The following is a 26,877-nucleotide window of genomic DNA, read 5'->3' as shown; positions in this document are numbered from 1 at the left end:
TATTAAATCCAGGGAAATATAGATGGGAATATTATATCCAGGGAAAATATAGATGGGAATATTAAATCCAGGGAAATATAGATGGGAATATTATATCCAGGGAAAATATAGATGGGAATATTAAATCCAGGGAAATATAGATGGGAATATTATATCCAGGGAAAATATAAATGGGAATATTAAATCCAGATGGAAATATAAATGGGAATATTATATCCAGGGAAAATATAGATGGGAATATTAAATCCAGATGGAAATATAGATGGGAATATTATATCCAGGGAAAATATAGATGGGAATATTAAATCCAGATGGAAATATACATGGGAATATTATATCCAGGGAAAATATAGATGGGAATATTAAATCCAGATGGAAATATAGATGGGAATATTATATCCAGGGAAAATATAGATGGGAATATTATATCCAGGGAAAATATAGATGGGAATATTATATCCAGGGAAAATATAGATGGGAATATTAAATCCAGATGGAAATATAGATGGGAATATTATATCCAGGGAAAATATAGATGGGAATATTATATCCAGGGAAAATATAGATGGGAATATTATATCCAGGGAAAATATAGATGGCAATATTATATCCAGGGAAAATATAGATGGGAATATTAAATCCAGATGGAAATATAAATGGGAATATTATATCCAGGGAAAATATAGATGGGAATATTATATCCAGGGAAAATATAGATGGGAATATTATATCCAGGGAAAATATAGATGGGAATATTAAATCCAGATGGAAATATAGATGGGAATATTATATCCAGGGAAAATATAGATGGGAATATTATATCCAGGGAAAATATAGATGGGAATATTAAATCCAGGGAAATATAGATGGGAATATTATATCCAGGGAAAATATAGATGGGAATATTAAATCCAGATGGAAATATAAATGGGAATATTATATCCAGGGAAAATATAGATGGGAATATTATATCCAGGGAAAATATAGATGGGAATATTAAATCCAGGGAAATATAGATGGGAATATTATATCCAGGGAAAATATAGATGGGAATATTATATCCAGGGAAAATATAGATGGGAATATTAAATCCAGGGAAATATAGATGGGAATATTATATCCAGGGAAAATATAGATGGGGATATTAAATCCAGGGAAAATATAGATGGGAATATTATATCCAGGGAAAATATAGATGGGAATATTAAATCCAGGGAAATATAGATGGGAATATTATATCCAGGGAAAATATAGATGGGAATATTAAATCCAGGGAAATATAGATGGGAATATTATATCCAGGGAAAATATAGATGGGAATATTAAATCCAGGGAAATATAGATGGGAATATTATATCCAGGGAAAATATAAATGGGAATATTAAATCCAGATGGAAATATAAATGGGAATATTATATCCAGGGAAAATATAGATGGGAATATTAAATCCAGGGAAATATAGATGGGAATATTATATCCAGGGAAAATATAGATGGGGATATTAAATCCAGGGAAAATATAGATGGGAATATTATATCCAGGGAAAATATAGATGGGAATATTAAATCCAGGGAAATATAGATGGGAATATTATATCCAGGGAAAATATAGATGGGAATATTAAATCCAGGGAAATATAGATGGGAATATTATATCCAGGGAAAATATAAATGGGAATATTAAATCCAGATGGAAATATAAATGGGAATATTAAATCCAGGGAAATATAGATGGGAATATTATATCCAGGGAAAATATAGATGGGAATATTAAATCCAGGGAAATATCGATGGGAATATTATATCCAGGGAAAATATAGATGGGAATATTAAATCCAGGGAAAATATAGATGGGAATATTACATCCAGGGAATATTAAATCCAGATGGAAATATAAACTCCCTCTCTAATGACAGTGTTCTTGGCAACTTTCAAATATCTGCCATTGAATTGGCCTTTCCATCGTGGATGCCCAGCTCAGTAACAAACATGGTTTTGTTAGAGGCATGCATGATCTTCCATGCAGGAATTCCCTCTCTAGTGACATTTTGCAAGGTGGCAGTCCAGCTGCTCTCTTGGAATCTGCCATGCACTACTTCCTGCAGGACAATAGGAAGGATGGCAAGCCTCTCATGGTCAGCAGTCTAGCCACCCCAGGGGACTCGCTTTTAGTGAGTGACCTTAGAATGCAGGAACATGGTTTTGTTAGAGGCATGCATGATCTTCCATGCAGGAATTCCCTCTCTAGTGACATTTTGCAAGCCTGAAAGAACCCATACATCAGATAAGCCAAGACTGGGGAAAAGTTCTGATAGTGTGTGTTTCCATGCAGGAATTCACTGTCTAAAGAAATTTTTTTCTGCTTATTTCAGCAACCGATGCTGCCCGCAAAATTGCATCTTTGAAGCCTTTTGAAAGCAGGAAACGACTAGTTGCGAGAAATTGTGCGAACAATGATGATCGACTGAGGAAAGAGATGCAGTGGAATAAAATGTTTTTGGATAAAACTAATTCAAATTTTATGGAGCTTATTTCTGTTCTGAAAGATCTCTCGTCAACCTATATGGAGGCTTGTTCAAAATTGCAAACTAAAGAAATCAGGGTAGTGAGACACAAGCAGGATTTGATTGAGCTTGGTGATAAAGAATGTGTGGTGCACATTGATGGGAATGACCCAGGTACTAGTAGCATTATGGTACCAGCGTCCAAAGTAAGGTCACAAAGAATTATTCGGAAACCTGTTCCCTTTTCTCCATAATATTCTATTCAGCAGTAAAGATAGGGTTAGTAACAGATATGTGTTAAATATTAGCAATTTGTAACCCTTAACAATGTATGTGAAATGTAGTCTTAAAATAGTATCACATTGTGTAAACTAGTGTAGTGCTTATGTACATCTGCCAAATATTTGACCTAATTCTATTTTGTGGAGTTAACAATTTACGGGCAGAAGTGGAATTATGGTATGAATAATAAAAAGTTATTATTTCTAAACAATATGAAAAGCAACATTTATTTCTTAATAAAAACCATTTTCTTAATAGCATGCACATAGAAATACCAGCTTTACACAAATACTTGGAAAACCCTTGCAAACTTCTGGGAATATTAAATCCAGAGGGAAATATAAATGGAAATATAAATCCCATCACTGCCTTCGGTTTGGGGAACAAGGAGTGAAACAGAAACCTCCCTTGCAAACTTCTCCTTCCCTTCTTCCCTCCTGAGAAGTGATGGGAATATAAATCCCAACACTGCCTTCGGTTTGGGGAAGGAGTGAAACAAAAACCTCCCTTGCAAACTTCTCCTTCCCTTCTTCCCTCCTGAGAAGTGGTGGGAATATAAATCCCATCACTGCCTTCGGTTTGGGGAAGGAGTGAAACAAAAACCTCCCTTGCAAACTTCTCCTTCCCTTCTTCGCTCCTGAGAAGTGATGGGAATATAAATCCCATCGCTGCCTTCGTACAGGTTGGGCTGTTGAAAGCCTGCAGCCAGCAAACTATCACAAAGGGATGATGGGACCTGTAATTCCCTAACTATGTTAGCTCCACTCAGCTGGCATTCCAAGGGTTAAGATCTGCCTTGCCCAGCCTCAGGACTTGCTGTGCTACAAAGGAATTCAGGGCTGACCAGCCAGTGAAAGAGAAACAAGACGTAGTTTCCTTCTAAGTACCACTAAGTACAGATGCTAACTTAAAGAAATGCTAAAGTTTCTTTGTCTACAGGGTTTGTGCACCCTAAAGAAACCAAACTATGTGTTGTCCCTTCTAAAATAGCACCACTATTCTCAGATTTGGGACAAAGGAAGAAAACTATAAAACTACAAGCAAAAGCCAATCCACAACTCTGTCACAAAATGTGTCAACAGGACTTGGAACAAAGTAAGACTTCTGAGCTATCTCCTTTCCAAGGAGGAGGGCTCTTTTAAACTACCTGCCACAAAACAGAACAGAATCAGACAAATTCACAACTGGCAGTTCAGGCCAATCCTGAACTGATTTTATAGGGAGAGCTTCGTTTGCCTGGTGGTGAGGACTGATAAGAGCTGAGACAGTGTGACCTGTCTCTTGGTCCTTTCCAGTGGCTGCATCGTCCAGTACCATCCCAGTTTGGACCTCTTCTGTCATTTCAGGGCTGGGAAGGATGCATGGCTGGTTGGAAAGGTTTCCAAGGCTTGGGTTCTTTTCCCCAGGGAAAAGGGGGGCATTTCTGTTCTTGTGCATTGGGCTTTCTGTCTAACTCCTGTCTGCTAAATCCTAGTGTACGAAGCTGCTTCCAGATGGTGTTTCGCAACTCTTGAAGCAATTCTCTGAGAGGCTTTGGCTTTTTCTGGGGGTTTGAGGGTTTGTTTTCCTGCACTGGTTGGGAGTGGATTGGGTCTCTCTCCTTATCTGCGTTCTTCATGACAGGCTGGACTGGAGCATGTAATCCTGCAGCACCAATGGCTGCCGGCTGACATCCTCCTCCATGCCCTTCTTGACTCTCCTGCCATGGGGGATTGTAGGGAGGTTGATTCCTGGCTTCCCCTGACAGGGAGTGAAACAGAAACCTCCCTTGCAAACTTCTCCTTCCCTCCTTCCATCCTGAGAAGTGATGGGAATATAAATCCCATCACTGCCTTCGGTTTGGGGAAGCAAGGAGTGAAGCAGAAACCTCCCTTGCAAACTTCTCCTTCTCTCCTGAGACCCAAGGCATCACTGCTAATCATGGTAAAAATATGTTGTAGGTCGCCTCGAGGGTCCATGGCTAGGAAGCACTAGCACAAGAGGGAGAGTGAACTGTGCGGGGGGGGGGCCAGACTTTTAAAGGCAGAAGCGCTCATGACGTTTCACAACTTAAGCGCTGCCTTATTGGTCCATTAAAAAAAAAGCGCAAAAAAAAAAAAAAAGATAACGGTTGGATAAATGGGAACGAAGATCGAACATACATCGGGTTATGTTAACCCGGGTTAATACTACGTCATCAATGACGAAGATTGATTGACAGCCACAAAACCGGTTTATATGCAAATTCGGCTTCTAAATACATTGATCTATTTCTTAAATGGGAACGATCAGTAACATTAAAACCGGTTTATAGGGATGAATGGGAACGAAAAATAACCCGTTTCGGAAAGCGGGGTAAATAGCGTGGTATTTTACATCGGTTTTAATACAATCGGTGTATTATATAGCGATTTAAAAGTTAAGTGGGAACACCCCCATCTAGTGGCAGGGCCTGCTCTTTAAAAGGCTGAAGGAAAACAGACATGACTAAAATGGATTGCCTTTTTCAAAGCTCCAAGACACCACGAGAGCCACCTGCTGGTCCCTTTGCTTACTCTTCCTCTGGAAAGCACAGCAGATACCCTCAGAGCTTTACAGGGTCCACATTTCCCCTTTAGTTCTACAAAGCTTTCTGAGGAACAAGTAGCTATTTAAGCTACCAACTCAAATAAAACAATTTTTGTGCTGTTCCTAAGTAACAGGAGAGTGGTTTTAGATCACATCAGCTGCCAACAGAGTAACATACTGTATATACTCGACTATAAGTCGACTTCATATATAAGTCGAGGGCACGTTTTGGGGACTAAAATTATGGATGTTGATATGACCCGGGGGGTAAGTTGAGGATTAAACTTGGGGGCATATAATGAAGGATGTAATGGATGAAGCAAAAGGAAAAGAATGCCAAAAAATTTACAAACTTCCAGTAGGCATAACTATTTGTGCTCATACTAAAGGCTGGATGGATGAGAGAGAGTTGGCGGGGGGGGAGATCAGTGCTTCTAGGGCAAATTAAACTCTTGCCTTTCACCATGTATGTATGTATGCATGTATGAGAGTTAAAATACAGTACTTACATTGACTCGCGGATAAGTCGACTGTTTTTTTTTTTGGGGGGGGGTAATTTTTTAACCTAAATTTCTAGTCTTATACATTAGTATATATTTATATACAGTATTTCACTCACATTGAAACTGCCATTTTATTGGAGCATTCCACCCCAAAAATATCTTAACTAAAAGCAACTGATCAGGAGACCTCACACCATTTTCTCATTCACTTCTAGCCCTTGTCAGATGGAAATTCCTCCATCTAGATTAGTTCTGTGAAGTTACCCAGTTCAAATGTTAATTCTGCCCACTAGCTCAAACCTGAGGTACAAACACAAGCTGTTTACAACGCATAGGGCAAGCTCAGTCCATCTTAAACACATCAAGTTCTACTTTAATACTGCTTGGTTCTAATAAGGTACAGAGCTGTTCTTGTAGAAGGGCAATGCAAGCTTTTTGTTTCAAGCTCTGGAAAATAAGTACAAGTTAAAGAAATGCCAAAACATGTCACCTCTTTGTTGGGTCAGCTTCAAAGGCAAGCCAAGACCAGTAAGCATATCAAGCCTTTTGCTTCAAGCTTCAAAATGTTATCTATCCTTGAAGTGATCATTCAAAGGGACAAACTTCAGCAAGGACTAGGGAACTGTTTGCCTTCCAGATGTTTTCACACCTAACCATTGGCCATGTTGAGCAGAAGCTGGAATGCCAAAACCAAAGGTCCTACAGCCCTACTACTGGCACAGTAACCCACAAATGGAATAAACACACCATTTGGGTTCTGAACATGGCACCAATATGATCATTCTGTAATTGGAGAGGTTAAACATAGCTTACTCTCAGAACATATCCACTGAGCCGCTCTGAGTCCCAGTTCTGGGAAAAGAGTAGGTTACAAATAAATATAATAATATCCACACTAAATAATTATATCTCATTCTATTTGAACTGCCATGGCTCTATCCCAAGAAAGCCTGGCACTTTTAGTTTGTTGTGGTACTTAGAATTATCTGCCAGAGAGCTTTAGTACACTTTTCTGAACTATAGCACTGGAGCAGCTCCCCAGCAAAAGAATACTAAGTACCTCACTGACTACATTACACATCCCAGGATTCTATAGAATATAGCTATGGCAGCTGTTAAGTGACATAAGTGTCTAATGCGGTTACATCCTGAGAATCCTCTTTCAATAAAGCTAGAACATGGGTAAATTACTTTTGGGAGGGCTAACATTCCCAGTGGCCCCTATTTTTCCCCAAGGTCTGATTAAAACTGGAAGTAAGAACCTTTGAAAAAACAGCATTAAACAAGAGTGAATCAACCAAACACCAAAGACAGCATTGGAAGTATTGCTGCACAGGGACAGAGAGCCAGAGCAGCAAGGAGATGAAGCACAAAGTATGCAAAAAACATCAAATTTATTTACAGTCTTTTAGGAAGCAGGTTCACTGCAGCAACAGAAAGCAAATGCAGGAAGGGGAAGAGAACATCAAAGACATCAGCAAATATCCGCCTGACCCAAGAAGAGAACCTTTTTAAAAAGTGTCGCAACAAAAGCACAGCATCCTTAATTCCACTGGTAGAACCTCCACTTCTCTCCCAACAAACTCAAATGAAGGGGTGAATTGGGCCCATTTTCCAAGGAATTTACTTGGAGAATATACCAAGTTAGAACCTGCTTGGCTGATTATCTTGGCTACAGCCATGTCTTGTAACTATGGGCTGAAAATAGTTGCCACATGATTGTTCTTACAGTCTTATACTTCCCTCTTTGCCTCTCCCTCTAGTTGTTTTTGGCAGGTCAAACCCACAGAAGGTAGTGGGGAGAAATCAGCACAGACAGTAGGCTCAGCTTCTGAAGGTTAGACATCTGGCTAGATAGCCAGCCCTTCACATTCTCTCTTTCTGCCTGACTGTTCTCTCAAGGATGACAAAGGCTACCTGGGTTCCATATACCCTGCACCTGCAATGAGGTACAATTAACACTGGATAACTCAAGTTCAAGTGATCATAAGAGATGTCCTTCAAGGACAGACTTGCACTATCCATCAAGGAAGTGAGAAACTCCATCGTGAATATCCAAGGGGCACAAGCATAGTTCTCTGGCCCAAATACAAACTGGCAAGGTAAGCATGGGCAGAGTGTGATCTTCAAGAACCTACAATTCATCAGTGCTGTGTAACAGTGGGGCTGTCTTTTGAACAACCTCTTCCTCCTCTGCTCGGTTAGGTCCTTCGCTGGCACTTGGCTTCATCGTCTCCTTCTCTTGCTCCACTTCATCCTTTTGGCTCTTTTTACTTTTGCTTGACTTTTTGCCCTTGCTTTCCTTTTTCTTAGCCTTCTTCTTCCCTGAATTTGCCAAGTCTCCTTTCTTGCCAGTCCATTTCTCTGTCAGACAGCCTATAAAATGAAACGGGTGGGTGGGTGGGTGGGTAAGAACAATGAGATACTGGCAAGAGTCCACTTGTCAGACATAACAACAGAAAAACCACCTTGCTGGATTAGGAAAAGGCAAAGAGCCTATTTATTCCAGTTCCATGTTTCCAAAGTGAACAAACAGTTCTATCTGGGAACTGAACTAGTAGGACATGAATGCAACAGCTTCAGCTCCCCAGCAATGGGCCAAATGTTTAGGAATTTATATTATCCTCTTTTAAGGCTCTTCAACTTGGCAGTCATCTCTGAATCTTATAGCAGTGAATTCTGCAGTGTGACTGTATTTTGTGAGTATTTATTTTTATCTGACCTGAATCTCCCACCATGATCCCAATGGGTTCCAGTATTCTGAGAGAAAGAGAAAATCTATTCTTTACATTATGAAACTCACTTGTATCCTTTCCTTTCAATACATGATTTGCACAAAGAAACTGGGAAATATCTTCCTCCTGATGGTTCCTGTACCAGTCTTCAATCACATCTTCGTATTCCTCCACCATTACCTCACACTAGCAAAATGACAGAAACAGAAACAAACATAAATATCCTGTTTCAAAGAAAGAGACAAACTAAAAGGAAAATCTAAAGATTGCGTATTCCTGCAGTATTTCCACCACAGCAGTTTGTGGCATTTCTAAACATACAGTTATGGTAAGTTTCTCTAAGAGAAACTCAATGACATGGAAGAAGTCCTAACTTTCCTCTGCTTGCAGCTTGCCCTCCCCAATCCTTCAGATGATTTTTCAAATTTAATTTTTATCAATTTTATTATTTGTATGTACAGCACTGTGTAAATCTACAGTGCTATATAAATAAAGAAGAAGAAGAAGAAGAAGAAGAAGAAGGAGGAGGAGGAGGATTACAGGGGGAAGATGGAACATCCTGTCCTAATGGCTGAGGGAAGCCATTCTGTCAGCAGGAGGAGCTAATGATTCCCTTCTGAATTTTCCACAAATTTCACTACAGTTATAAATAACTATTACAGTTATAAATAACTATCAGCAAAAGCCCAAGACTCCTGGCACTGTACTATAATGGGAATAAAGAGAAAAGTAACCTTGCCTGTAGGCTTTACTACCTACAAAGAAGTTGGGATTTGGCCAACAGGCCAGTTATTTTGGCCGTAGACATACAATTTTACCTATCAGCTTCCTGTTTAAAAGGGGAACTCTAGAATGGGGTGGAAAACCTAAGGCCCCTAGGGCCAAATCTGGCCCTCCTAGAACCTCAATCTGGGGGCCAACTCAGATTACCATGACCACCTCTCCATGACCTGATCAATTCTCAGCCTTTATACAGGTTTCCCCTCATTATAAAAAACTGGAATGCCTTTCCTATTTATTTATATTCTTTGTTTTTCCCATCATTGTGACCCAAGGTGGCTCACATGTTCACATTTTGTTCCCCACCCTTGCTTCCAATGCTAGAGCCATGAAGGTAATCCAAGTGCCATATACCTGTTTCTTAAGATCAGCCACTTCTGCTGAGGTTTCATTCCACAGCTCATAAGGGATGTCCATCACTACTTTGACTCCTTTGTGCACCAAATTATGAAGAGTTTCAAATGTTTCAGACATGCCCTAAAGTGATGAGAATTACTTCAATTAAGGGCTATACAGTATTTAGAAAGACCAGACCACAATAAATGAAAAACAAGCTTTGAGTATTCCAAAACGTCTGTGTACTGTGGTGTCTTGGAAAGAGGGGTTCGCAACACTTTCTAACAAAGACTGACAGATCGCCATCCTTTGTACAGGTAGATATATAGGACTGTAAAGAACCTAGGGAACAAGTCACATTTCACTAAATTCAATGCTGGATAGTTTTGCTCTATAATCAGGTTAAAACCAAATGCCACATTTGCAAGTATGAATAGTCAAAGTGGCAGGCAACTTTTACATTTGTGCCCTGCCCACCATAAAGAGGATTGCATGAAACCCCCATCTGCTGTGTAGGTCTTTGGGGTGTTGCACCTTGCTTATTTTTGTTTATAGCATATACAACAATCCCATTTAATTACCTTTTAAATAACTATATAGATTATCCTGTCTTAGTAAGGAGACTGGTCTTTTGCTTCCTCTGAGAACTATAAAATCATTTGTCTGTTTATTTGTATCACTTATAACTTGCCTATCTTGCTCAAGGTGCTATATATGGTTCTCTTCCTCCTCACTTTTTTATCATCATCATCATCATCATCTCATACATATCCTGCTTTTCCTCAGCACTTAGACTCAAGGTGACTTACAAAAATTAAAACAAATACAGTTAAAACACTCACAAAGACATAAATTAAACATATAAAATATTAAAATGTAATTAAACTACCCATAGATTTAAAACTATTTATAACAAATAAAATAAAAGACTAAAAATATAAACCAAAGAGACATCACACTATCAAAAGTCCTACCAATCATTCCTAAAAGCCTTTCAACTCCCAAAAGCCCTACCCAGCTTAGTCAAGGTTCTGGAAATTGCAGTCCACTAAAATTTAGACCTTGAGATTGAGAAACACTGCTCTAACCATTATATAACACTGTTCTATAATGGTAGTTTCCACTAATTAATGAACCTAAATGTACCTTGCAATGCAAAAAGAGGACACTGGAAATGATTTTAGAGCCTAAATTTAATATTGCCACTCCTTCTCTGTGGAGTATCTTTCAGTGGAATTTTTCTTACTGCTGTGGCTAATCTAGCCCATCCATCCCATGCAATGACTTCCTCTAAGCCAGTGGTCCCCAACCTTCTCAATGCTGCGACCCTTTAATACAGTTCCTCATGTTGTGGTGACCCCTAACCATACAATTATTTTCATTGCTAACAATGGAAATATGCGTTTTCTGATGGTCTTTGGCGACCCCTGTAAAAGGGTCATTCGACCCCCAAAGGGGTCCCAACCCACAGGTTGGGAACCACTGCTCTAAGCAATCATAAGGATGAACAAGATCCAGCAGCCAGAGAACAATACTTCTTTAACAAAGCAAATTCTCCTGCAGGTGTACAATGTTTCCTATCTGTTAGCACACAAATCCAGAACTTAACCCATTCTAGTAACAGAAGAATCCCACCTTTGCAAATCTGTTGCTCCCCGATCTCTCTTTGTGCAGGTTATATTCTAAAAGCCTTTTGCAGATGTTTTCTGTCACCTCAATTAGACGAATGTCCCTAGAGACAGGAAAAAACAAAAAGATGGTGAGGAATTTAAAAAAAAACCTCTGCAAGAGTATCTGATAACACAACTAGTAAATATTGCCTTGGATGCAGTGGCTCAAGTGGTTAAGATGCTGATTCTGTTGATTGCAAGATTGGCAGGTTTGCAGTTTGAGGCCCGGGTGCTGCATGATGGGGTGAGATCCTGTCACTAGTCCCAGCTTCTACCAACCTAGCAATTCAAAAGCATGCATTTCTCAGTGGGAAGGTAACAGCATTCGGTGTAATAATGCTGGCCACATGACCACCAAAGCAGTCCTCGGACAATGCTGGCTCTTTGGCTTAGAAATGGAGATGAGCACTGCCCGCTACAGTCAGTTGCAACTAGACCTTCCTGTCAAAGGACTACCTTTACCTAAATATTGTCTGGAAACTATGTTTGTCAGCGATAAAATTTAACTGTGTGGCAGAATGGGTACATAGGGATTGTCTTGCCCTATCTGCTGCTAGCAAGATTCCTCTTCACCAGTGCTATGAGATTTTGCCTTACAGGTCATAAACGTTTTACCTTTTTGCTAAGTAGATTTGAAACTGCATTTATTTTTAAAGTGACCTTTCAAAATTCTTGTTTCCACAGAAGCCACCTTAGGTCCCTTTTTGGGAGAAGATCGGCATAGAAATAAAATAAATAAGAAATAAATAAATAGTCTTAATCATTTGACTGCAACTATGAATTAATGCAGTGTGACACCACAGTAACTGCCATGTCTCAATGGAAATCTGGGATTTGTAATTTTGTGAGATATTTAGCCTTCTTTGTCAATGAGCTTTGGTTCCACAACAAACTATAAATCCCAAGATTCCACAGAATGGCAGCATGATAGTAAAAGCAGTGCAAACTGCATTAATTCTGCAGTGCGGCAGCAGCCTATGTAAACTATGCATCAGAAATGGGTCACATCTACCTTCAGCCTTACTTTTGATGTGGCAGCAATGGCTTGAACTGGATTTTGTCACATAGCAAACCAGTGATTTGACGGTTTCACTGGAGCATGCTACCTTGACCATTTAGGGCCTAAACAGACAGGCCAAAATAAAGCTGCTTCGGGTCACTTTGGTGGTATGCTATTTAAATGATGCATGCATTCTAAGAGGCTGGAAGCCGTGTCAAAGCCACACTCCAGTCCTAAGGACTGGAGCATAGCTTTGGCATGGCTTCGGGCCTGTTAAGATGCATGTGTCATTTAAACAGCATACCTCCAAAGTGACCTGAAGCAGCTTTATTTTGGCCTGTCTGTTTGTGCGCTTTGTGACCAGGGGAATGTGAGACATGCCTGTGGATGCACTTCCCCCGGCCGAAAAAAGAGCTGAGACCAACTTCCCAGGTATGGAATGACTCACTGAAGATCTGGGAAGTCAACATAGAATCATAAAAGCATAAACATCAGCTTTTGGACACTAAATGATCAAGGCAGCACACGATAGTGCTTACAAACTGCCTTCTTTGGGGTGGTAGTGTGCAGAACCATGTTTACAGAGCTTTATTATCCACATGTACCATGAAAGAATCTGCCAAATATACCAATGAGGACTAAAAACCCTAAGCACACTCCAAAGAAAGCTGAGCACATCTAAGCATAGTACCCAAACTACTTAACTAGGTATTTTAGTTCCTCCAGTCTCCACGAGAATAAGGAATGTAAACTTCAGTCAGATTTCACTGTTATTTTGCCTAAATATTTGATTTTGCCAAATCAGGACCTGTACTAACTCAGCAGAAGGAATATGATATTTGGATGTCTTTAAGATGGAGAGGTGGAGGAAGATGCTGTTGCTGTTGAAACAGGTGATCTAGATAGAATCAGGCTGAAATTCAGATGGAAAAATCAGAGGGACAGTGGAGCCTCCACCACCAGCCGCCATTTAGTTGGGTCCATATACATCCACTAGACTCATCCAAGAATTGGGTCCATATACATCCACTAGACCAGTGTTTCCCACACTTTGGTCCTCCAGATGTTTTGGACTTCAGCTTCCAGAATTCCTGGTCATTAGCCTAACTGACTAGTTAGTTTGCCAATAGCTCTTAGTCACTTACGATTTTGTGTACTTGATTTTGGATGCCTTGCCATCCAAAAAGCCATATTTTGTGTCAATCACCTCCTTGGTCTTGCCAGTCTCATCAAAGGAGGACTTCAGCTCCAAAGCCACATACTTGCACACTGGAGACAGATAAGATGCAGAACAGTTAGAATGTATTGATAAATATTCATTGTTGATTGGAAGGTAGGTATACTGAAATTTCATGTTAAAACGTAAGCTCTAGTGTACCAAATGCTGGCATGTCTTTGGAGATAATAAAGGTGTTGAAGTAGCGACTGACTAAAACAAACATTAAAAGCTCACAAATCGCTGCAGTGACATCTCTGGAAAAGGCCTAGAGTTGATTCAGGCCAAAGTGAACAAAACCAAACCTTTGAAGTTAAGGTTTTTTTGGACCCAAACTCCCAGAATGCCACAGCCTTTATGTGTTCCAGTAAAAGTGTTCTTAGGCTTTGAACAAAAGCAGGTTTCACTTCAATAAACCTCCGTCGCAACTACTGCTTCCTCTTTTACTTAGTTTCGCAGTTCCATTTTATGACAAAGTATGTTTTTCAGAGCCTTTTCCCACTTACCCTTTCAATATAACATCACACTTGGAGGACAAAATTGGGGGCATACTTATCAAATTTGCAGATGACACCAAATTAGGAGTAGCAGCTAATACCTCAGAGGACAGGATCAAAATTCAAAATGACCTGAACTGACTAGAAAGCTGGGCCAAAGCTAACAAAATGAAATTCAACAGGGAGAAATGTAAGGTACTGCATTAAGGGCAGAAAAATGAAATGCACAGATATAGGATTATGGGGGACACCTGGATGAATGAAACTACGTGTGAAAGTGATCTGAGAGTCCCAGGTAGAGCACAAGTTGAACATGAGTGAACAGTGTGATGCAGCAGCTAAAAAGGCCAATGCAATTTTAAGCTGCATCAATAAAAGTATAGTGTCTAGATCAAGAGAAGTAATAGTGCTACTATATTCTGCTTTGGTCAGGCCCCACCTGGAATACAGTGTCCAGTTCTGGGCACCTCAATTCAAAAAGGACATTGAGAAACAAGCGTGTCCAAAGGAGAGCGTCTAAAATGGTGAAGGGTCTGGAACCCTTGCCCTATGAAGAATGACTCAGGGAGCTGGGGATGTTTAGCCTGGAGAAGAGAAGGTTAAGAGGTGATATGATAGCCCTGTTTAAATATTTGAAGGGATGTCATATTGAGGAGGGAGCAAGCTTGTTTTCTGCTGCTCCAGAGAACAGGACCCAGAACAATGGATGCAAGCCACAGGAAAAGAGATTCCAGCTCAACATTAGGAGGAACTTCCTGACAGTAAGGGCTGTTCGACAGTGGAATACTCTCCCTCGGAGAATGGTGGAGTCTCCCTCCTTGGAGATCTTTAAGTAGAGGCTGGATGGCCATCAATCAGGGATGCTTTGATGGAGAGTTCCTGCATGGCAGAATGGGGCTGGACTGGATGTCCCTTGGGGTCTCTTCCAACTCTAGGATTCTATGATTATAAGCTCCCCTCTTCTCTCAAAGGATCTCCATTCGGGGACATTAACCCCACAGTTCATTCCATCAGAGAACGTTTTGCTATGTAGGTAGCTATAAATACACAAATATGCACTCAGGCACAAATCAATATGTCCTCGTTCCTTTCGTTAACACTCAGAAACTCATTCCATCTTTTTCTTTGCTCTGACCACTAGAGATCCTAAGGGCCCTGATCCAGTCCAGCCCCATTCTGCCATGCAGGAACTCTCACTCAAAGCATCCCCGACAGATGGCCATCCAGCCTCTGCTTAAACACCTCCAAGGAAGGAGACTATGGAATTCTGGGAGTTGGAGTTTGTTGTGGGCCCAGAGCGGAGCAAAGAGCCAGACAAAGAGTTAAAGCGGCTCCAAACCGTGATATTTCCCCAGTGTGGATGCACCTGAGCGACTCACCTTCGCACTTGCTGGGCAGCTTGACCCACTCGCCGTCCTCGGCCACCGCCCCCGCCAGGCCAGGGACCGGGGCCGCCAGAAGGACCGCCACGAGCGCCACTAACTGCTCCCCGGAAGCCATCAGGACCTCCACACACATACACAGCCCACCGACCCACTTCCACTTCCGGGCTCTTCCTGCCTCTGGCCGCGTAACTATAACAACCGGAGGCGTCCGCCAATGGCAGCCCAGAGCGTGTCGCGCTCGAGCCAATCGGCGAGGAGGAGGTGTAGTTCCAGCCAATCAGAAGCGCACAGGCGCGATCCCGATTCTCCAATGAGGAGCGCGGAAAGAACGCTCGTCTCCCCGTCTCAGCCAATGGGAGCGCTGATGACGCGATTGGTGCTTGTCAACGTTCGAACAGGCATCGAGTGACCCCCCCCCCTTTTATCCATTCGCGGCAAAAGGCACTTCGGAAAGTCCCGGATGGAGGTCTATATTACCTCTGGCTCAGTGGGTGGGGCTTGTAGTCCCATCACCTTGGATGGGGATCATGGGAGTTGTAGTCAATTAACAAAATGGAGGACATGGCCAAATAAAACCTGAAAGCAATGACTTTGGGCAAGTCACACTCTCTCAGCCTCAGGGGAAGGCAATTGCAAACCTCCTCTGAAGAATCTTGCCAAGGAAACCCCATGATAGGGTCGCCATAAGTGGGAAACAACTGTAAGACACACAGCAACAACAACAATTTACAGCTATATTACACATTTGTTGTTGTTGTGGACCTTCGTGTCGTTTCCAACGTAGGACGAGCTTAAGGCGAACCTGGCTTCTTGGCAAGATTTGTTCAGAGAGGGTTTGCCATTGCCTTCCTCTGAGGCTGGACATGATACATGAGGTTTCATAAAGCAATCATACTCTGAGACAGCAAGATTTTAATTTTTCCTCATCATAACTTTTATTTTGGCATTTGAAACACAGCTTCTACAATTTGTTTTGTTGTATTGTTGTTTGTTGGTGGAATTGACCAGTTTGTTCTTATTTAATTCATGTATATTGTTGTGCTTGATCTTCTACAATAAAATTACTTTTATTAAAAACAACAACAACAATATCTTGCATGTTGAGGTTAGGCTTACTTCTTGTAAAGGATGCAGCAGGACATCAACACATCAAACAGAATAATCTTGAACAGTAAAATTCTGATGGCCAGAAGAAGCACCACTTGTGTGCGGTTATGCAGAACTCCAAGCGACAACGCCTGGTCCAAGGCTACAAAACAGAAAATAAAATAAGAGTATTTTGGAAATGAAAACCATAGAGGTAAATATCCAGTGCGTAGTGGTCAATTCTGAAATGCAGGTGCTCGTAATTACAATTGCTATAGCCATCTGAAACAGCAGTGGCTCCCTATGTTTTTAGACTGAGGGATTGAGGGTCCTTTGCCATCTGTCTGGGAAAAGGGTACATTTTATCACCTTCTGGCCATGTGAGCATCCAACTCATGACCAGTGATAAAACCCAGACAGTTGCAGTTAACATCAGCATTCTTAAATATTGCAGTCTCAGGATATTACATTACATTGCATGGTAAGGCATCATACATTCGTTACATTACAGTATACGGCAGGTAAGGCAGGTTACACTTCCATAAGGTCTGAACTTTTATAGCATCTTGATACCATCTGCATCCAAGACATCGTTACACTTCACCCATAGAGAAACAACATTAAAGAATGTAACACTGCTGTTGTTGTTGTAAGCTTTCAATTTGTTTTCAGCTTACGGTGACCCTAAGGTGACCCTATAAGAGGGCTTTCTTGGCATTTTTCTTCAGAGAGGCTTTGCCATTGCCATCCTCTGAGGCTGAGAGAGTGTGACTTGCCCAAGGTCACCCAGTGGGTTTCCATGGTCGAGCTGGGATTTGAATCCTGGTCTCCAAGTGTCCTAGGCTACATCCACACAGAAATAATCCAGTTTGTCACCACTTTAACTGCTATGGCTCAGTGCTATGGAATTCTGGAAACTTATAGTTTATTGTGGCACCAGAGCTGTCTGACAGAGAATGATAAATGTCTCCCAGCCTCATAGCCCAACCCCCCCCCAAAAAACAACAACGATGGATGCTGGCCGTGAAAGGCTTCAACTTCACATGTCAGGAAGTTCTTCCTAATGTTGAGGTGGAATCTCTTTTGCTGTAGTTTGCATCCATTGCTCTGTGTTCTAGTCTGTGGAGCAGCAGAAAACAACATGCCATCCCTTGAAATATTTAAATAGGGCTAACCGTTAAGAATAATCAAACTGGATTATTTCTGCAGTGCAGAGGCAGCCCTAGTCCAGTGGTCAAACCACTACACAACGCTGCTTGTATAACACTGGTAACACTGCTTATAATTTATATGTAAAACCCAGGAACTGCAGTCCATGTACACTCAGGGTGGTTTTGGCGGGAGCTGTTGTATCAGTTCTCCCCCTATTTATAGTAGCAACACCCTGGAAGGAAGGAAATGTGAATGTTCTTACCTTCTTGGTTTTCATCTAGGCACAACTCGCCCATATTGCTTTCTGTTAAAACAAAACAAACAAACAAAATTAAATAAGACATTAGAGGGATAAAACGTATAACACTCCTGTTCTTTTGCAAGTCTTTGTTTTATTGCACTCCACATTATGTATCCAGGTTAATAGAGACTAATTTGAAGTGCCTGAAATTTGTTAGCTGATATTCCAGTTTTTCTCCTTGTATGAGAGCAGGGCCTCATTCCCACTTACAAATTGTAATCCGAATCGATGGATCGGTTCAACAGCAGTGCTTGGTTCACACTACAATTGCCCTGATTTCATTTTCTTGCTGTAAAATACAATAAAATAGCCACTTGTGGTTCACATTGACAAATGAATCAATTCAATTTATACTGTTTCTGGCAGGAGTTTCTCAAAATAACCCACTTGTAGTTCACACTGGAAAATGAATCTCTTCAATTTGAAGCGTTTTCAGCTGGATTTTTTCCCTCTGTCCATCACTGCAATCACGAGGGTCGAAGGGGTGGGCGAACACAGATTGTTAATTTCTGCTTCCCCAGCCGGTGACCTCTTATCATGCCATAGTAAATCGATTCTAATCCGCATCTCATTCACACTGACACTGAATTGATTTGTGAATTCAATTCTTCAAATAGATTCTTTGAACTGATTCCGATCCACATCTGGTTCACACGTGGAATCAATTTATCCAAAAAGACGCAGAAAAAATCAGCATCAAAAAGATGTGGGATAAACGGGTCTAGTGCATGCCCTACCCTCTCTGAATCCCTTCAGCAATTTGGTTCAAGTGCAAACCAGGGTCATTTAAACTGTTTCAAACCGATTTGCAAACCAGTTTAAAACGTAGTGAGAATGAGGCCCAGATCTATCTGCACATCATGCTTCCAAATGGATAGCTCCTAGGCTACCAAGAAAGAGACCCTGATGAGTTATTTTGTCACAACATATTGTTATTGTTGTTGTTTGGTATAAATAAAAACAAACAAACAAAAAACAAACCACTATGCCACGCTGGTTCCCACCCAGCATATAAGATGCAGGAGACCAAATATTTCTATTAATTCAATTATTATAATTAAATATTATAAATTATCTCCTAAAGGCCTGACTTTAAAAATCATGTAATATTTGCTTTTCCCCTTTGATAAATACCAGATGTCTGAAGCGAGGTGGTGTTCCATATCTGTGAAGTTTGGTTTTGTGCGACGTAGCAAACAATAGCATCCCATGATTCAAAATCTTGAGTGCTGACGGAAATCTGAGAGACTGCACTGAAAGTGCCATCTTCTTCCCTGGAAATCCCATGGACGGAAGATGCCAGCATGCTCCCATTTCCATTGGAAAACCAAACAGCCCCCAAAGCATCTTCTGAGAGGTCTTTCACCAGGCAGGCTACTAGTGTCTTCTTTTCACCATTTATTATCACATTCTTGGGCGGTGACAATGTTGGAATTAAGCCCAAAGAGCAGCCACCTGTTACCAGAAGAAGTAATTTATGAGGAAATTGTATATACAAAGCGCAAAGCTCATGCAAACACAAAACTACAGCTTTGGAGGGAGGGGTGTTGGTTTTTAATATACAGATAACATTAACTGAGATCCTATGCTCTCTTCTCTAGGGAAAAATCCTCATACTGCTTTCTTTTAGCTTTGTAACTTTTTGATCTAGAACAGGAATGGGAAACCATTTGTGTTCTAGATGTTTTGACTACAGCTCCCATCAATGGCCATGGTGGTTAGGCTGATGCAAATTTTAGATCAACAACATCTGTAGATCTACACATGCTCCATTCTTGGTTATAGAGTAAGGGTGATCAGATGTAGTTCAGTGCAAATATCATATAAGTGCATAGGAAAGCAATTAGAGGACTTAAACCACAGAGTGGAGGAAGCCAACCAAGGGTGCATCTACACTGTAGAAATAATGCAGTTTGACACCACTTTAACTGGCTCCATCCTATGGAATCCTGGAATCAGTACTTTTGTGAGTCACCAGCACTCTTTGGCAGAGAAGGCTAAAGATCCTGTGATACCAGGATTCCAAAAGACGGAGCACAACACATAAAGTGGTGTTAAACTGCATTATTTCTACAGTGTAGATGCAGTCTAAAATGGCTGGGATAACCTATAATACAATTGCTACCGAACTTGATTTAAATGTCCAAAATAAAGCCATATCTTGGAAGAGGCCACTTTTAACCCAGGATACAAAACCCGACAGCATCCAATAAAATCTACAGGAAAAACCAGAAACACACCTCAAAAGTGCTCAAGGAAATCTCCTTGGATAACAATCTTTCTACACAGATCTTCACAATAGGAGGAAATTTTACTCACAGGTCAGAAGCTGGAATGCCATGCTGGTCAACAGGTGCCCCAGTGGCCTCCAGGTCAACTGAATCTTGTGGAGTGGCTCTTGTTGTGACATCTTTCCAGGAGCTACAACATGCGCCAAATGTAAGCTAATGGTAGACAGTGCGACAAACCCACCTTTCAACCCCTCTTCCTCCCAGACCTCACTTTCCCATCATTGATGGTTACGCAGCTGTTTTCTGGTAAGCAGCCACTTGAATTTGGTAAGGTTAAAATTCAAGTCTAATTTCTGAGATGTGAGCAAGGTTAAAAACATATTCACTTCTTGGAACCCATTCATGCCACAAAATTGTAGCGCTATTGAATTAGTGCTGTTTTAGGCTCTTCTTTCTTGGATGTTATCAGTTTATTTATTTATTTCTTTTTTATGCCGCCTTTCTCCCAGAAGAGACTCATGGATAACTTTTTAAAGTACAATAACAATTAAAAAACAGTTAGAATAATATAAAAGCAGTATAAAGCCACATAACAATCTCCACAAAAGCTAAAAGGCACAACCAGAAGCATGCAGCCCCCACAAAAGCCAGCCTGAGATTATTGTACAGTATATTCAATACCTGCTTAAATAAATAAATAACTTTTTGTGGCTTGTGTAAATGCCAAACATAGCAGGCGCAATAATGTCAGAGTCCTGGGACACTTTTGCATTTAAGATGTATTTGGGTATGAACCAAGGTAGGTGTGCATGTGTTGTAGTTCTACATCTAGGGGCTTGTGGGTTTGTGAGATGTTGAGCCTTCTCTGTCGGAGAGCATCTGGTTCCACAACAAACTACAGTTTCCCAGGATTCCCTAGCACTGAGAGAGGGCAGTTAAAGCTGACTCAAACTGGATTATTTCTGCAGTATGTTTTGGGCCCTGGACTATCTTTTGACCTATTCCTCCAGTGGTTCCCAAACTGTGCCCTTGAAGGGATTTTGGACTTCAGCTCCCAGAATCCCAGACTATTGGCCAACATGGCTGAGGCTTCTGGGAGTTGAAGTCCAACATCTCTTCAAGGGCACAGGAGCGTTAACGGTTAACATTGTTCAGAGTTGTGAAACTGAAAGCAGTGCTCCCCAAACGGGTGCCCTTGAAGGAATTTTGGACTTCAACTCCCAGAAGCCTCAGCCATGTTGGCCAATAGTCTGGGATTCTGGGAGCTGAAGTCCATAATCCCTTAAAGAGCACAGTTTGGGGACCACTGAAGGAACAGGCCAGTCTTAGGTTTACCAACTGATTGCTAGTGGAACCGTCCATCTTGGGCTCCCCTGCTGACTGAATGGTGTCTGCCAGGAAGTCATCAAGGCTTGGAGAAGCTGGGTTTCCTCCTCTGACTCGAGTAAGGCTGCCCCCTGACACGCGTGTGGGGTGCACGTGTGAATGAATGCTCACGGGTTGGGAGGAATGTCAGAAATACAGCCTTATTGGTGCACAGGAACCCCTCTGAATCTGTTTTGGCTCAGGCTGCGTTTGACACCGCTTTAACTGCCACGCTGCCCTGGGATCCTGGGGTTTCTCCCCGGGCAAAGAAGGCTAAACGGCTCAGCTAGATTCTCGTCCTCTGGTTATTTCAACTCTCATTTCCTTATTGAACTATTCCCTCAGCTATTATTTATTTATTTTGTTGTCTATTTATTGAGCTATTTAATATTTATTTATTTTAGATTTATTGAGCTATTTATTCAATTATTATTTATTTATTTTATTAACTGTATATTAAACTGTTATTTATTAATTAAATTAGTTAACTATTATTTATTTATCAACTATTATTTAATTGTTATTTATTTATTTTATTAACTATTTAGTGAACTATATATTTAATTATTAATAAATTATTTGATTACCCATTTACTGAATGATTAATTCAACTGTTGTTTAATTATTTTATCACCTGTGTACTGAATGCTTTTTTCAACTATTATTTATTTATTTTATTATCTATTTCCTGAACTTTACTTTCAACTATTTCTTATTTTATTATCTATTTATTGAGCTATTTATTTAACCATTATTTATTTATTTTGTTTCTATTTATTTAAGTATTATTTATTTTATTAACTATTTATTTAACTATTATTTATTTTATTTTATTTATCTATTTAACTATTATTTATTTAATTTATTAACTATTTCTGGAACTATTCCCTCAACTACTATTATTTATTTATTTAGCTTATTACCTATTTCTTTAAGTTTCTTCAACAAGGAATTGATAAAGTGCTTAAAATGCTCCTGCCCCGCAGCCACTCTCTCATTTTATGACTAAAGTCCTTCAAGACCATCTCAACGTAATTACAGTTAATTTTCCTCCTTAAAGGGTAAAACAGCTGAATTAATTTCCCTTCAGCCCCTAGTAAACCAATTTAGGTGAAAGCCACTGACGTGAGATGCATTTTTAAGGCTCTCCTGGAGGTCAGTTACACTAGAAGGTGGCTTACCCATATATACTCAGCTATAAGTCAACCTCAAATATAAGTCAAGGGCAGGTTTTGGGGCCAAAATTATGGAGGTTGACATGAGCTGTGGATAAGTCAAGGGTAAAACTTAGGGGCATTTGATGAAGGATGTATAGGACGAAGCCAAAGAAAACAATGCCAAAGAAGTTACAAAATTCCAGCAGGCATAACTATTTGTGGTCATACTAAAGGCTGGATGGATGAGAGAGTAGAAGGAGGTCAGTGCTTCCACAGCAAATTAAACTCTTGCTTTTCTGTCTGTCTGTCTGTCTGTCTATCTATCTATCTGCACATACACATGAGTTAAAATACAGTACTTACATTGACCCATGGATAAGTCAACTCAGACTTTACCAAGAGGGCTGCTTCTGAAAAGACCCTCTCTGTTGTACCGCCAACCTACTTGTTCTCGGATGAGTATGTACTGTAAGTAGCAGGGTTGTAGACAAGCTACACCAGGGAAGGTCCAACCATGGGCCACCAACCATTCAGGGCCACTGCAAGCCAGCTACTCTGCCATCTCCATACTTACCAGGGAAGGAAGAAGAGAGGAGGGACATGGTGGTGGCAGTGCCTCTTGCCTCATAAGGGAGGAGATGTGGGTGATGTAGAATCTATAGTTTTTTGTGGGTTTTTCGGGCAATGTGGCCGTGTTCTGTAAGAGTTTATTCCTGACATTTCGCCAGCATCTGTGGCTGGCATCTCTGAAGAGGAGGTTTGTCATTGCCTTCCCCTGAGGCTGAGAGCATGTGGTTTGCCCAAGGCCGCCCAGTGGGCTTCATGGCTGAGTGGGGTATCAAACCCTGGTCTCCAGAGTCATAGTCCAACACTCAAACCATTAAACCACACTGGCTCTCTTCACTAGCAAAATTAAAATTATACCTTTAAATTGCAACATCATATGCACAGCCTAACTGCATTTACACGTGGCTAAAGTGAAAATTTGATAATTTTAAAAAAAGAACATTTTTAAAAATTAAATGATTTGTTTAAAAAATAAATGTAATTAAAAAAGAAAAGAAACCCCAAGGCCTCTCCTTTCTCCTCACACTGAGCCTCTTCCCACTCACACCATCTCTTCCATTGAGCTCCTGCATTTTAAAGAGGCGCAAGCAAACTTCACAGCCCTTTTCTCCCAAAAGGCAGGTGTTTGGGGAACAGTGGTGTCACCCCGTCTTATGGGGCGAAGTTTAATTTTTAAAAAATTAGCATATTTTCACTTTAGCCATGTGTAAATGCAGTTAGGCTGCATCCCCCGCACTCCATAATGATGCACCTGGACTGTGTGTGTGTTGGGGGGGGATTTCTACTTCTACCTACTTCTAGTAAGTAGGACTTTGAAGGATCAGCTCAGAATACAGGCAGCTTCTTTGGAGTGAAAGTGGTCCTTCAAAACAGCTCTTACTTTTCTTTCAGGTTTGCTTCGGAGGCACTCTATTTTGCTCAGGTATCCAAGTGAATGTGGCCCATTAGACTGCAGTTTCGTGCTGTGCACCCCTCTTCTTTCCCCTGAAGAATGGAGTCTGCAACAACAAACTCACTTCCCAATACTAGGGATGATATAAAGGAAGAGACTCAGGAGAGCTCTCCCGGACAGCCTCATGTGTTGGATACTTCAATGTCTTTTTCTGAGATCTTCCGTCTGGTCCAGACTGGGCAGGACATTCCTGGACTCCAGAAGCTAAACATCACTGCAACCAATAGGAGTCCAACACCATCTCAAATGGCACCAAAGCCCAAACCTTGGGAGAACAAATAGTGATGACTGGGAAGTCTTTTCACCCATCTTTCACAGCAGAAATAAATGATATTTACTGAAAGAAGAATGGGATTTGTGAACTTAATATTAAAACTCTGCTGGTTTGCATGACCATAACATTTGTGGACAAGAGGGTATTATTGCATTGAGAGAGCTGATACTATAAAGCTGTAATTAAACTGTCCTGTCCTAGTATGCTTTGGGCCCCTACTGAATAAAATCTTAATGTGTGAAGCTTAGAAAAAAGTTACAGTTCTACATATGTGCAATTCAGAATGTGCATCTAGAAATTTTAATTTATTTAATTATGCACATTTGTACATTATCTCCTATGTAGTTTTTTTGTGTTTCAGGTAGTCATAGGAAAGGCAAGGGCACTGAACCTTTTGAAATTTCAGCAAATACTTCCCACACCTTTCCAAGTCTATCTTTGTAGCCACGAGGGTTAGAAGTTTACATTTAAAACAGAAATCAGGGGAGATTATCCTGCAGAGGATTTTGGCACCTGCTGTCACACGGGAATCTTTTCTGTGCTTTGTACAGTTTTGACATATACAAACCCTTGAGAGCAGCTTCTATCATTTTGGCCTCTTTCAACAACTTTAGGAGAAAAGGATTTTACATAGAAAAATTTCAGGTTTGTTTTTAATTTACTCAGTAAATTGTTTTGGAACTTTTGATTCCAAGTGACTCTCCTGAAGAAAGCCTTCAGAGCACCCACAGGCTGAAAGGTATTGGGCTTTTCATCTAACGAACAGGCCGCACTTTGAGGTATGTTTTGTGGGTTACTGTTGAAACAAATTCAAATACCTGCTTATTCATGAGCCTTACTTGGTGACCCTGAATTTGCCTCACACACTAATCCACCTCCCAGGGACACAGTAGGGCTTAAATGGTGGAAGAGAAAAAACTATGTATGGTCCTATATAGAAGAGCGATATATAAATATAACAGAATGGATGTATAATCATTTGTTTTTTGCTGTTTCTTAAATAGCCAAGACTTATCTCAGTGCTGGGAAACCTCTGGCCTTTAGAATTTTTTGGAGTGAAACCCCCATTATCCTTAACCATTGACAATGCTGACTGAGGCTTATGACAGCGGAAATCCAACATCTGGATCCTTCAATCGTACTCTGTAACCTTGCCTATAAAATAAATTCTTGCTGATCAGGAAAATGTTTTTAAAATTTTGAAAGTTTTTTTTTTGTTTTGCTTTATATACCATGTTTTAAAAGACATAGCCTTAATTATGCTATTTTAGTCTTCAATTCCTCAAGTAGTGTCTAAATGCAACTTTTAAAAGAGAAAATAAGCAACATTTTATATGCAGAATAACCGTAATACCTTTTAATATCTGAAGCATAAAGCTTTACCCAATATGTTTTAATATCTAAAGCATAAAACTTGTAACCAATTTATGGAGAGAGGCACTCTCTTACAGCCATGTTTTAGGCAATGTTAGCTTGGAATTCAGAATAGAAAAAGAGTGCTGAAAACTTACAAACCATGCATGTTACAGCCAAGGCAGTTGTTGGCTGCTGCCAACTTGTAAGCCACAAATCTGGGCTTCAGTTAACACTGAGCAGAGTAAAGGATGCACCTGAATAGCTGATGTATTGCAGTTTAACCAGAAAACTCAGTTCTTGGAACTGCACCTGCTGTTGATGTGTTAAGAAGCAACTGCTTATAAAAGGCCCATAATCATAGAACTGGAAGGGGCCTCATGGGCCATTGAGTTCAACCCCTTGCTTAGTGCAGGATCTCCAACTAAAGCTTCTCCATGGGTGGGGATTCTGGGTTTTTTTAATACAGTAAAGGCAAAAGTGTGGTAGACAAGCGATCCCATGCATCTTTTTGTCTGAATGGGCAGGACTGGTCCTGATCATGAGGCAGTCAAGTGACTACATTGCACAGCCAATTCTAAGAGAATGGTAGGAGCCTCCCAGCACGATGAGGGCTGCATTTTCCCATATCTTGTCCCAAGCCTGTAGCTTTCCTATTGTACAGGTGCTAAAGCAAGTCTCAACATCCAGGCAAGCTGACTCTAACATATAGAGCAGGGTGCGAGTGTGTGCGCATGGCCAGCCAAACCCAGCCTCTGGACATCCCCCACCCCAGCAACAATTTGGAGATTCCCCCAGTGCTATAAACAACTAATAACTCTTGACACATCTTGGCAGGGACAAGCCTAGGCTTGCTACACCTAACAAATGTGCAGATGCTCTCACCTCACCTTTCATCCACCTCACTCACCCTCACTCCTGGTTTAATCTCATCCCTTACTTGCAACCACTGCCCTGTTTCACTCTAGTACTAATTTTTTTATAA

General features: G+C 40.6%; 2 protein-coding genes across 4 annotated transcripts; both read right to left on the bottom strand.

Annotated features, from left to right (window-relative positions):
- Window positions 1-7,212: 7,212 nt before the first annotated feature.
- On the bottom strand, window positions 7,213-15,619 carry CNPY3 (canopy FGF signaling regulator 3). Its single transcript, XM_089528299.1, has 6 exons — window positions 15,449-15,619; window positions 13,502-13,625; window positions 11,322-11,418; window positions 9,705-9,827; window positions 8,639-8,756; window positions 7,213-8,211 (listed from the first exon to the last, which is right to left on the bottom strand). The coding sequence occupies exons 1-6, from the start codon at window positions 15,585-15,587 to the stop codon at window positions 7,970-7,972; spliced, it is 843 nt and encodes a 280-aa protein (XP_089384425.1). The 5' UTR covers window positions 15,588-15,619; the 3' UTR covers window positions 7,213-7,969.
- Window positions 15,620-16,381: 762 nt separating this feature from the next.
- PTCRA (pre T cell antigen receptor alpha) lies at window positions 16,382-21,857 on the bottom strand. 3 transcript variants are annotated; one of them, XM_089529081.1, is made up of 5 exons: window positions 21,722-21,857; window positions 20,313-20,414; window positions 19,128-19,448; window positions 17,955-17,996; window positions 16,382-16,703 (listed from the first exon to the last, which is right to left on the bottom strand). In XM_089529081.1, exons 2-5 carry the CDS (start codon window positions 20,401-20,403, stop codon window positions 16,567-16,569), a joined length of 591 nt encoding a protein of 196 aa, XP_089385207.1. In that variant the 5' UTR covers window positions 20,404-20,414; window positions 21,722-21,857; the 3' UTR covers window positions 16,382-16,566. The 3 variants fall into 3 exon arrangements, with proteins under 3 accessions (XP_089385207.1, XP_089385209.1, XP_089385208.1); XM_089529083.1 differs by lacking the exon at window positions 21,722-21,857 and adding an exon at window positions 21,560-21,630; XM_089529082.1 differs by lacking the exon at window positions 21,722-21,857 and adding an exon at window positions 20,906-21,222.
- Window positions 21,858-26,877: the final 5,020 nt, after the last annotated feature.

Source organism: Sceloporus occidentalis, unplaced genomic scaffold, assembly GCF_023333645.1.
Source record: "Sceloporus occidentalis isolate IW3139 unplaced genomic scaffold, rSceOcc1.0.p SCAF_6, whole genome shotgun sequence".
Taxonomy (NCBI): Eukaryota; Metazoa; Chordata; class Lepidosauria; order Squamata; family Phrynosomatidae; genus Sceloporus; species Sceloporus occidentalis.
This window is presented reverse-complemented; position numbering and strand designations above follow the sequence as displayed.

Excerpts from the sequence above, each read along its gene's own strand:
- CNPY3 (XM_089528299.1), bottom strand. The coding sequence starts at position 15,587 with ATGTGTGTGGAGGTCCTGATGGCTTCCGGGGAGCAGTTAGTGGCGCTC. Across the intron at positions 11,419-13,501 it reads AAAATCAAGTACACAAAATC|GGACATTCGTCTAATTGAGG; the intron begins GTAAGTGACTAA and ends TCCTGTCTCTAG. Across the intron at positions 9,828-11,321 it reads GGAGCAACAGATTTGCAAAG|GGCATGTCTGAAACATTTGA; the intron begins GTGGGATTCTTC and ends TCATCACTTTAG.
- PTCRA (XM_089529081.1), bottom strand. The coding sequence starts at position 20,403 with ATGTCACAACAAGAGCCACTCCACAAGATTCAGTTGACCTGGAGGCCA. Across the intron at positions 17,997-19,127 it reads CACCTCGCTTCAGACATCTG|AAAGCAATATGGGCGAGTTG; the intron begins GTATTTATCAAA and ends TTGTTTTAACAG. Across the intron at positions 16,704-17,954 it reads CCTAGATGAAAACCAAGAAG|CCTTGGACCAGGCGTTGTCG; the intron begins GTAAGAACATTC and ends TCTGTTTTGTAG.